This window comes from Lingula anatina, chromosome 10 (assembly GCF_051362555.1).
Source record: "Lingula anatina isolate TDL-2025a chromosome 10, LinAna3.0, whole genome shotgun sequence".
Lineage (NCBI taxonomy): Eukaryota > Metazoa > Brachiopoda > Lingulata > Lingulida > Lingulidae > Lingula > Lingula anatina.
The window spans coordinates 14591175-14603072 of record NC_141776.1 but is presented as its reverse complement, the minus strand read 5'-3'; the positions used below and the strand labels follow the sequence as shown (position 1 = coordinate 14603072).

Below are 11898 nucleotides of genomic sequence, written 5' to 3'. Positions count from 1 at the left end.
AGTATTTCACTGCTGGACTACCCTTTAATATGATACATTTAGATTGTTTCAATAATGCAAAACTACATGTAACTGTAATATTATATATTTATTATATTCATGCATTTTTAATTACGTACAAAACAGAAAGGTGATTTTTATTGGTTTAATTGCACTGATCACTTTCAAAGGGTCCACACTAGAAAAAAGGACAAATACCCGCATTAAAATAAATAAATAAATAAATAAATAAACATCATTTGGATTTTAAAAAATACCAAGAAACTGACAGAAGGAAAAGGCTGGTACAGTGAATAAAGATTTATATATAAATATAAAAAGATGAAAGTACTCATGGCATCCCCCACCCTCTCCAAATCACCAGAATTGTCATTTCTGGGTACAAGTAACTCTTCCATCAAAACTGTCAATATGAATTCCTTTAAGCATTTCCACCACCTTGACATTCAGACATACTGACATTTTCTGCCATCTTTTTCAACAATAAATATAAGTTATCCCCAACATAAATAGGTTGTAGACATATTTTGCTGCTAAGTTTTATAGTTAATATGTGATTTTGGGTTGTAAACAAGAATTTTGGGTTTTATAAAAAAAATGCTCAGTGGCCTCCTGAACACAGGATCAAGAAACATCTTCCTGCATGTGATCTTCCATATCTGCATACAGAGCTTTTCCTCTATGATTGAAGGTGTAAAATGATGGTCTGTTGCTGAGTGTCTCCCATGTTCTGAAATGAAGCAAAAATACATAACTAGACAGTAAAGGTGGTAAATATACAGATACTAAGCAAAAGCACATTAATACATCCCAAGAAACCAAAGTATTTGATTCCATCAGTTTTTAAGTTTTCCCAAATGCAGCTTATTTGTTTGTCCTGAGAACTTGAGGTCTTTTCATCAGTGAATTGTCAGATATGTGGAAAAAAAAGCCCAATTAGCAGATAAAAAGGATTTATTTCCACTTAATGAAACAGACAATTACCCAATTAAGACTTTGGACCAAAGCTTAGATAAATTTGGCAAAATGTTTAAATCTTTTATTGATACCAAACTGCAATATGTATTAACGAACTTCATCATAATTTTCCACAATGGGGTGGGGGGTTGGGGTGATTGTCAAAGAGCCTATACTATTTGCATTTAGAGACATTTTCCCAGCATATCACAGGGAATATTAAACACAGAAGAATTCTTACTTGTTCTCTAGTTCTCCTGCAGCTCTGATATCCTTAAACTCTCCAGAGACTTGGACAATTCCATAACATGTGAGTAATAGACTTAGCACACACTGGGCAAGTATCTGAAATAGCACGTGTCGGATATATATATATATATATATATATATATATATATATTACTGGAAAGCAGAGAGTAATCTAAAATAATTAAGGACACCAGTTCACTAGAAAAAGTTAATTTCATTTAATCTTGCCAACAGACCCATACTCAAATTTTTCCATTTGTAAACTTTATTTATTTCAACTACATTTAATAGGAATAACTTTTAAAATAAATAATTACTGATATACTTGACAAGGAAATGATTCAGAAAACAGCATTTTCTCACATTTGCAACACTTACATCAGCAGGAAGCCAGGTAAATTCTTGTTCTGTTAACCTTAAATATGTTCTATCTGAAATTTTTAAAATGGTGATGACAACATGAATTCTAAAATCCGTCTTTAATTAAGACTTTAATCCGCTAAAATAATTTTACGCTTTGCATGGGACAGAGTATCGAGATAACATGGAATTGGGTATTTTGGCTATTGTATCTGGATTTGTGCTCAAAATTTAATAGGAACTTTCTTTGACAGTGAGACTATACATTTGATTAGTTCGTGCGTTTTTAAACTGGGAAACGTGAAAGAGTCGGACATCTGCCAAATAGTTTACACAAAAATATGAACGGTAAACTCCATTTAAGGGGTTGAAAATCTCTTCTTAATACAGATTAATTTTTCGGAAATATCATACTTACGCTGTGTTGCAGAATAAGCAGCATGTCCTAATGAAACCAATCCTATTATAACAAATAAATTGTTAACTGACCAAGCCATTGTGAGCAACATGGTACATACCCCGTACCCCCTGACGGTAAGGCGTAATCACTGTTCTTTTTCTTTATTTGTGATAACAGGCAAACAAATCAATTACTAAACAATAAAAAATACAATTTAAAGCACATTAGATCAGTATTTTTACTTTTTCAACCATTTACTTGTGTGGTATATTGAAATTATTTTCTTTGATGTCGTAAATCTAGGTCACCAAAATAATTGGGTCACGAGGAAGAAATAACAACATGAGAATCAACGTGAAGTGTTCTTGATTTTGCAGGCGTTAGCATGGCCTCTTCTTCCGGGGAATCGGAACCAGTAAGTTGTATGTTTAATCGAGCATGGAGTGAAGCATGCCTTGATCAATTTAATGAATGCATTCATATTAAAGCTGCCTTAGACTGAATTTGAAGCGGCTAATAAAAAGATAAGCTCAAATATTCCATACTCGTTCACCCCGTTAGTACGGCCTTTTATAAGCACCGTTGTGTTGAGGTTGAAAGCTACATCTAGCACAAAATTGAGCAACAGAAAACGCAGATAAAAAGTCGGACTTCTCTGATATTTTTAGATATGTATTTAGCCACAGATATAGAGAAATGAATTGTTGGAACTCACACCTACTCAGTACAGGTACCATGCAGTAGTTTCGCTTTTCGTTTTTATAAAAAATCGAATGGTTTGTGGTACTGCGCATACACTATTGACTGGTGCGCGTCCTGACATCATCCTGTGATCATCCTGCTCACGCTCGGCTGTCACCTTGATTGGATAGTAAACGGTTGATCCTGCTGTGAAAGACGCCAAAACGACCAAATTTGCCAAAGTGAAAAAAAAAATCTTCAGAAAAATAGGTGAATTGAAGAATGATTGGAAAGGTTTTAAATGCAAAAGTTACTGTTATTAAATATCCTTGTTTCCATTTCAGCTTGTCTCAGTGGATGAGGAAAAAGAATTAGTAGACTATGGAGCTGCCTCACAGACCCCACCACCTGTCCGAGTAGTAAACAGCACCTACAGGTAAGTTCTCATATTTTCAAGTATAAGTCAGGGGTAGTTGGGTCCTTGTCTAAGACTGGTTTCCCATGCCTAGATCGATCCATCTGGATCGGTCTAACTCCTTTTAGAGTCTCTCTAAATTGCTATCAACTAACCGGCTTAAATGCCTGTCACGCCTACCGAATCAGCTAGGGGGTAAAGATAATTACCCCCTAACAGCTTTACTAGGTGTGACAGACATTTGAGCTGGTTAAGTTGATAGCAATTAAGTGAGATTCCCCAGGGAGTTAGATCGATCAAAATATCTGTGGGAATGGTCCCTAAGACTTGCTTAATTCTGTGGAATCACATTTAGTACAGGGTTAGGAGGGGCCTTCACACCTTTGGTAGAGGTTATAACACAGTTACTAGTAGAAGTCTCTGTTCACAACCAAGTTTATCCATGAACTAAATAAGCTGCAGATCAAATATTGGGTGTTCCACTTGCAAGCTCCCTGGGGGCATTAGGCAGCAAGCTTTCAAGTAGGACCTGAAAATATTACGATATCTTTTAGCATGTTTCAAATTGACTGTTTCTGCGTAATGATATACATATTGAATAGTTTGCGCATTATGTTATTTTATTGTAAAGTTTTATCTTATGGAAATGCAGACATATGCATGTAAATAACCCAGTGAGTTTTCTACTCTTTCAGAGGTGGATATGAATACAGGAAACACAGACACCACTCTGACCCTGATGGAGGGACAGTTTTGGAAAAAATTAAACAGTACATGGTGAGATTGGAGAAACCACACTGCCATTAGGAAAACCTTTGCTTTCTATGTGAAATGTTTTCATAGGGAGTTTTTTTTCTCTTTGAATTGATGGAAGTGGAAAGAAGTTATTGACACTTGTGTATATAGAATAATGTTTGATAGATATTTGTTGTCATTGACTGACCACACTTGGGCACCTTGGAATCTTTCTCTCTATCCATATTAAGTTTGTAAGAATCTTTTAGCATACTGATAGCTGTACAATTTGTTTTTATTATACATCAAACAATATACTGTAATTATCATCAATAAATATACTGTTATTTCTATTGCAGCCAGCTGTCCATGCACAAAGAGGAATCTTTCCTCCAGACAATCCGACCACAGTATCTCTAAACAAGTGCAAGCAACAGGTGCTCAAACCATACCTGTGGATCCTATCCCTTGTAAGTATTTAACTGTATGCAGGTGCACAAAACATACCTGTGGATGCTATCCCTTGTAAGTATTTAACTGTACCCAGGCCCTAAAACCATACCTGTGATTTCTATCCATTGTAAATTTTTTACTTTTCCCAGGTGCTCAAAGTGACAAACAGTTTAAGGGTTAAAATTATCAAGTAATTATGATCATACTTATCATGTCCCTGTGCTTGAAATTGTAGTTCTACAACAAATATTGAGGGTTCCTTTTTCATGCCATATTGGTTATTACATTCCTTCTTTTTTTTTCTGTATTATTTCAGATTGGCTGGCGGCCCATTGTTTTGACATACGAGGGGTCTAAATGGGTTGATGCCGTAAACATTGTCTACTTTGTCTGTGTGATGTTCTTTATTTTTATGGGATATGTCATCTCATTTCTGGCGTGCTTTAGGCGGGACAGGGGGCCACCAGTGGTGCCTGTTGTAAGTGGTGTTCTTAATTTTTATGAGATATGGAGTCTCATTTCTTGCATGTTTTTGTATAGATTGTCTTAGGCGGGACAGAGAGTCACTAGTGGTGCCTAATGTGAGTGGTATGCTTTTCATCCTTTTGAGAATACTTTAGAATGTCACAAACATGATTGGATTCAGATCCTTTAACTCACCTGTTGGAAAATGACATATTGCCATCCACATCTGCATCCCTATGGACTACATACATATCTCTGCCTTGGTCGGTAAACTTGATAATTTTCCAGGAATTCCAAAAAAGGCATGACATTGTAATTTTTTTATCAAAGAATATGTGAGGATGTAGCTATATTTTTTTTAGATTTAGCTTTTTTTGTGCATTTTAATTGAATTATTATTTTAATAATTTTATTTCCAGCCAAACCTTGGAAATGGGACTAAACATGGGAATTACAGTGACTGCCGACATTACATGATCAGCCAGTTTATTATTCCTGATATACTTCATGAAATTGCATATTTCTATGCCTGGTACATAATACGGATTGCCAAAAGTGAACAACTTGAAATGCTCATGGAAAAGGTATTGATAAGGTCCTTGAAAACTATGATAGAATCATGATATTTTGCATGAATTTTATAAGCCAACTGCATTCCAGTATTATATTTTATTTTTACAAATTTACTTCTTTATTTATTTTTTTTTGTAAAAGAGAAATGTGCAAAAAAGTAAGCTAATGAGCATATGCTTTATATAACGTATAGATTAGTGATTTATGTCTAGGTTTATTTATGATATTTGTATGTATCAATATTTTCTCATAAATATATGTCATCTATTTTACCACAGGCATTCCTGCAGTCAGAGATGCAGCATACTGGATTATCACAAACCAGGCTGGTGAAAACACTGAGGTAAGACAGAAATATCAAGTCGTCCATTTTGACTTAATATCCTGCATGTTTTTGTAATTTCAGAAGTAAAAAAAAAATGTAAAGTCATTCTTGAAATTTGCTGGATCTAACTAAAAATCTGGGCATGGAGGATGTCAAGCTTAATTCACTACTTTCGTCTGAAATGTTGATATGACTTTAAAGGTGACCAGAGCGGTGACATACTGTTAAATATGATTTAAAAATAGTTAATAACAGGAAAAAGGCAGTGTTGCCATAAAATTTTCTTCAAACTACATAATGGTATCATGTTTGCAGATGGTTCCTGCGACTTGGCTTCCTGTGGCTGGTCCTGTCATTTCTAGATCAAGTCCTCCATGTCATCAGCCTGTACCTCAGTGAATCTGATGGGGGCTATTTGAAGGTGCACTTCTGGGTAGGAGATCCTGGGTAAGAGTTCATATAATCGTCATGGCAATCATTGCAAATGCCGGTACTGCATGACATCATATGAGACTAGAAAATCTGTTTGAGGTGGGACTCACCTTTCATCAGTACAAGTGAAGCTGTCTGTCAGATGCATGCCATTACCGCATTGAATTTCTACAGTTTTTGATGTGTTACAGTTAGGGATAGTGTGTGTGTGTGTGTGTGTGTGGGGGGGGGGGGGGGGGGCACCTGCTCTTCATTTTATTTCTCTAGACAGATTTTAGGGCTATGTTGCGTGGACACAGTGAAATTCAGGGTATAATTAACTGACCAATGGATTGTAATAAAATAACACTCTTAAGTTCGTTGTACCAAAATGCATTTACCCCCCAGCACCACCACCACCATTCATGAGCCAAAGAGACTTAGGGTCTGTTCCCACAACTTTAGATCGATCTATCACTGCGGGGAGTCTCACCAGACTACTGTCAGATAATCCCCTTTAAGTGTCCATCCCCGCCCACTACAAGCCGTAAGGGGCAATTAATTTTCGTGTCCGCCCGGCTGACAGCTATTCAGCGCGAACCCCCAGGGAGTTAGGTCGATCCAAAGTAGGTCGATCTAATCTATGGAAATGGGGTGTTAAATTTTAGTCTTTAAGTTCAGACTAGTTTTTTTATCTTAAATTTTGTTTTTGTAAATTTGGATAGTGTACTGTAATTATGTAGCCTTGGTCATTAATCTTAGTGTCCAGTGCTATCTAGAAAATAACTGACCAATAAGTGACCAGTAACTGACCCATGGAATGGAAGATTTAAATTTTTTTTGCACAGGAATAAGCAACTAATTAGGTACCGCATTGTTTCCCTATTATTATTATTATTATTATTATTATTATTATTATTATTGTTTTTTTTTTTAGTACTGATGGGGGTCGAGGCGTTCTCATGTGTCTGATGGTCATTGGTAATACGGTACTGGACTGTGTCTATGTGGCTGTGGTCATCAACTATAGCGTCCAGTGTTCCTTGGTCATCTATCTGCTACAGGGATTGTGTCAGAAAATCAAGGAGAAAATTGTTGACTTTGAGCAGGCTATGAAAGTAAGGGTAATTTTTATGTTGAGTGGTATGCTTTAGTAATACAGTGATGACGCTGTCTTTTCAATGGGCCAAAATAATCAATCCTACAGGTACATATTTTCACAGTCATGAAATTATATTTTTATATAGCAAGTGTGGTGCTTTTACTTTAGAATAGAACTATAGAGTAGCCTGCTTTGTTGCTGCAACTCAATAGAAATGTTCTAACTTAAAGAAATTATGACTTAAAAAATACAGCATCTGTAAAATTTACAATTTTCACCCATCAATAAGATGGAGTTCTCTCCGTACATTGTAAACTGATACACAGAGGCCTTGGTATATGACTAGCAGTTAACATATGCGATCATGCACAGCACATATGTCAGGCATTAAATAAACAACTGCAATAAGAGGTTATGGAGAAAAGAATTACCAAACTGTCAATATATAACTTGGAGATATGTTTTGCAAATACTTATTCCAGGAAGTGATGGACCTGGAAGAAAATCTTCATATTCTGAACAGAAGCATGGGCACTGCAGTGTCCATTTTGATGTTTAACTTCATCACTCTTATTATCTTAGGTAAGTTCATGAACTAGTGCATATTTGTCTTGCAGTTAACGACTACATTAATTAGTTTCATTATTCATCAGACATAAGCTTTGATTTAAAATGTAATCTCTGAATGTCTGTTGTAGGTCCAAACACTTAATCAGTCAGGGGTCCATGGACTGCATAAGAGTCTTAAGACCCTGTCAATTCAATTTAAAATCTTGAAATTCCATGGAAAAGCTAATCTTTCATTTTTGCTGCAAAAGTCTTTGGTGTAAAGAAAAGAAAATGTTTATCACTAAGATATGAAAAAGACATGATGGACATGATTATGAAAATCACTTGTTTGCTTCTTTCAGGTTTTGAAGGTATATTAACGAAGGAAAGCACAGACAACTGGTTGTCGGTAACTGTCACCTTGTTGGCAACTTGTTTGTGGCTGTCTATAATGGCTTTACCTGTGGCACAGGTGTGTATTGTATTTGATAGCCCAGGCCCTGGTTTCACGAAAAATTTAAGTAAGTTCCCTGACTTAGTTGAATAGGATTTCCATGAGAGTTCTGTAACGCTGTTCCTGATAGGGTAGGATATGCACATGTGGCCATTTTAAGTGCCATTTTTAAGTGCCATGTCATGTAATTTGAGCCATAAAGATAACATGGTAAATACTCAATCTTTTTAATGGGCCAAAGGTATAAAACTTTCAGGTACATAATTTTAAAATCAGAAAAATTTATATTTCTATATTGCATCTTACTGCATAGAATAAAACTGTAGAGTAGCCTGCTTTTTAATTTTATTGTTGCCACTCAATAGAAAATTTTCCTGTTTTAGTAAATTATGACTTAAAAATATGATTACGTAACTATAAAATTCACAATTTACCTCCATTGAAAAGATCGAGTAATTACCATATTGTTATACCTTTATAACATCAAAGAATCATCATATTCAGGCCTGTCGTGTATCTGCATGGTGTCGAACCCTGAGAAAGTCAGGCCATGAGGTGAGATCGCGGCCATTTGTGTACTCGCGGACGGACAGAGAAGAACTGGACTCCTTTCTGATGTTTACATCCACCTTGGACATGAGGGTAAAGTTAAATATGTCTTAAGCATTTAGTGCATGTCTTTGTGTGTGTTTGTGTGAGTAAATTGAAAACAATATTTTTTAAATGATGTTTATAAATTTTAACATTAGAATTGTGTTGCTATCAAAAGTGTCTTATATGTTCCCACGTTCAAGTTCAAGTTTTTGCAATACTCACTGATGATCATGCATCTTTTGTCACATACTGTACAAATGTTAACAGTAGCATTATTTGCATACCAAAATAAAACAACAGCTATGTAATATAAATTATATGTTTGCAGGCAAAGATGTTCGGGATCCCTGTGAAAGCCTCCTATGTCTTTGGAATAGTGGTGCTGATAGCTCTGATCCTGCTCCTATTGTTTCAGATTGGTGTGTTCAGTGTTTGGTTGTGAGGTACTCACTCTAGTGAACCTGAATTGGTCTTAATCTGCAATTTTTGATCACAGATGATCTTACATGGTTTTAATAATTAAAGACTGAAATGATCTTGCCATGAACTGACTCTACTTTTTAATATAAAAAATTATCTTCACTTGGATGAATAAGGCTAATATTGGACTGACTTCCAATCAAGTAGTCAAGCATTTTCCTCCCCTCGCAATGGGGGATTCCTCCGTCACAATGGGGGGATGTGTGTGGGGAGACAATGTGCTTAACAATTTAACCGGTAGTCAGTCAAATAATAGTTTAACTCATTGATTGAAACCATGTAATATCATTTATGATCTGAAATTGCATATTAAGGCCATTTCAGGCGCATTAGTGTCAGTTGCTGATTGAAAGGTGAAATACATTCCTGGATTTTGTGGTCATTCATTTTTAGCAGAAACCAAACAGGGTTTTAAACAAGTCAGAGATTCTTAACTACAAAGATGAGATAGGACTAATGTTAAAATATTATGCTTTTTTATACAGCTTATTTTGATTTTTGATATTTTTAAAGCTAGAAATCCTTTGCTTCTACATAGACATAACTATGTACTTACAATGTATTATAATTTTATTTTGTTTTGGAAATTGCAAGTTCTTTTATACAGAAACATATCATTTACAGAAATCAAAAAAAAAAAAAAAAAAAAAAAAATTCTATGACAGCTGGTTCAGCAAAGTGTTGCAATATTGGGTTCAAGCATTATATTTGAACAGAAAAGAATTTTTCGTGTAATTACATCATATAAAGTGAGCCACCAAGATGAAGAAAATTGAAAATCGAAGAATCGTATTTCCAATTAAAGTATTAATATCATACTCATTATGCCATAAGTCCAAGACTGTGAATTAAAATTTTAGATCACCATCATAGAAACATGCAAGTTTCTCAAAGCATTAATGAATGTTGTGTTATGTGTTCCTCTGTAAATATTTTGTTTTAATGTTTAATATAATTGTTAAACTTGTAACTCAAGCTTTTAAATTTTAATATTGGAAAAAAATGGTACTATATTCAAGAAATGCCAACTTCAAGATGAAATCCAGGTTTTCAAAGTTTTTCTTAAGTTATTTTTAAAAATAGAAAAAAGGAAGCCAATTATGTTAGAAAAATATGCCATTTTTATGCCACTGTACAAAGTAATAATTGTACTTTCAGGATTGAAGATGTTTTATTTGGTGTCAAAAAGCTACTTTATTTTAAGTTAGCATAAAAAGTACTTAAGATGAATCCTGGCAGTTTCTTTTTATGTTTGTAATGTGTGAAGAAGTAAATTGAATTGTAAAAAAGCAGTGAAGGTATTTAAAGTGCTAACTGTATTGTCAATATTACAAAACTTACCTTTCAAGTACTTTTACCACTTTTGATGTAATATCTAAAAAGACATTTTAAAACTTTACGGCAACAGAGTAAATGCTATTTGGAAAATAAAATGTGTTACTTATTAAATTTTATTGCATCAACTGAGTTCTACATCAGAAAGATTGCTGTAAACCATTATAATTTTTCTTGCTAAAGGCACAATATTTTTGTAGCATTTTACAAATAACTTACTTTCACTGGCGTACAACTTCAAAACTAATTCATAATCAACATTTTATCCAGTAAATGCACACTTTGCTAAATTTTACAAATATCTATTATGTGATTAACTACAAATTAATTCAAAAAGTTCAAAGATCATATGATTGTATAAAAATACCAATACATATTAAATGTATAACTGATAAGATAGCTCTCACAGCCAAGTTTTAGGACATTCACGTAAGACATCCCAAAACTTGAGATCACAAACAACATTTCTGCTTGAATCTTGGGGTTCAATACCAACACTCCCAAAAATGTCAACAGAAACCTCGTTCAACTTGACAGATGTTCTGACTGGTCTTATTTGACTGTTAGAATATTGTTTCCACAACAACAATAGTTATGTCCCTTTAAGAAGCACTTGTCTATTGCGTGTCACGTTGCTGGTTGGTCCTTTGTTTCGTTAATATCAAAATGGACTATATTCAAATTAACAAACATCTGTGACATATTTGTATCTGGTGTGACTGGTGGAATGTGTCCAACTCCAACAGGTCTCACTAGACTTTTAAAGTATTTGTCACCCAGGTCCTATATGATTGTAAGAATGTGTCCACAAGCAAGTCCCATTTGTCTGTTAGAATTTTATTTTTCCAACACAGGTCCTCTTTGATTGTTAGAATGTGCCCAATAACAGGTCCTTCATGGTTCTTGGACTATTTGTCCAACAGGTCTTTCCTGACTGGTTAAAAAAGGGATCAATGAACAGATTACATTTGACACTAAGAACATATGTTTTCCTGGCTCCATGTGACAATTCAGAAAAAATTGGCTGCCAACAGGTCCCATTTGAAAATTTTAAATATATTACCAACAGGTCCCGTTTGACCATTAGAATATCTGTCCTCCAGGCCCAATCAGACTTGTTTGGAAGAGAAGCAGCAGTATAAAAGATACCAGCACCAGAATTCCCACCAGATATGACGGTTTCATTGGGATGTTGAACAACTTTGCCTAAAAATTAGTAAAACAAAAGCTATATAAATAGTCAACAAATGAAGTATACATTAATCCAATGCATGCATACATAATAATAAATTAAAAGTAAGAAGCATGACATAAAGTTGACACTAATAAAAGCTTTGTCTTGTAAATAAAATGTGACAAA

The 11898-nt window shown here is 34.6% G+C and overlaps 3 protein-coding genes across 5 annotated transcripts in view; 1 reads left to right on the top strand and 2 right to left on the bottom strand.

The window, feature by feature from the left end:
* Positions 1-69: 69 nt before the first annotated feature.
* Positions 70-2154, bottom strand: LOC106174737 (ER membrane protein complex subunit 5). Of its 2 annotated transcripts, none has more exons than XM_086997046.1 (4): positions 1985-2154; positions 1570-1637; positions 1199-1302; positions 70-730 (listed from the first exon to the last, which is right to left on the bottom strand). In XM_086997046.1, the coding sequence occupies exons 1-4, from the start codon at positions 2073-2075 to the stop codon at positions 625-627; spliced, it is 369 nt and encodes a 122-aa protein (XP_086853172.1). In that variant the 5' UTR covers positions 2076-2154; the 3' UTR covers positions 70-624. The 2 variants fall into 2 exon arrangements, with proteins under 2 accessions (XP_086853172.1, XP_013411864.1); XM_013556410.2 differs by having other exon boundaries at positions 1585-1637; positions 1985-2153.
* A 95-nt stretch (positions 2155-2249) lies between these two features.
* On the top strand, positions 2250-10652 carry LOC106174721 (uncharacterized). Its single transcript, XM_013556393.2, has 13 exons — positions 2250-2381; positions 2992-3083; positions 3758-3839; positions 4157-4267; positions 4567-4728; positions 5135-5299; positions 5567-5631; positions 5929-6060; positions 6962-7142; positions 7609-7708; positions 8038-8147; positions 8634-8771; positions 9052-10652. The coding sequence occupies exons 1-13, from the start codon at positions 2352-2354 to the stop codon at positions 9163-9165; spliced, it is 1482 nt and encodes a 493-aa protein (XP_013411847.2). The 5' UTR covers positions 2250-2351; the 3' UTR covers positions 9166-10652.
* LOC106174731 (uncharacterized) overlaps positions 10637-11898 on the bottom strand; it is a 100237-nt gene continuing 98975 nt past the window's right edge. For both annotated transcript variants that reach the window (XM_086997039.1, XM_086997040.1), the window contains one exon: positions 10637-11744. In XM_086997039.1, the coding sequence (XP_086853165.1) occupies positions 11622-11744 (123 nt within the window). In that variant the 3' untranslated portion in view covers positions 10637-11621. The remainder of the gene's footprint in view (positions 11745-11898) is intronic.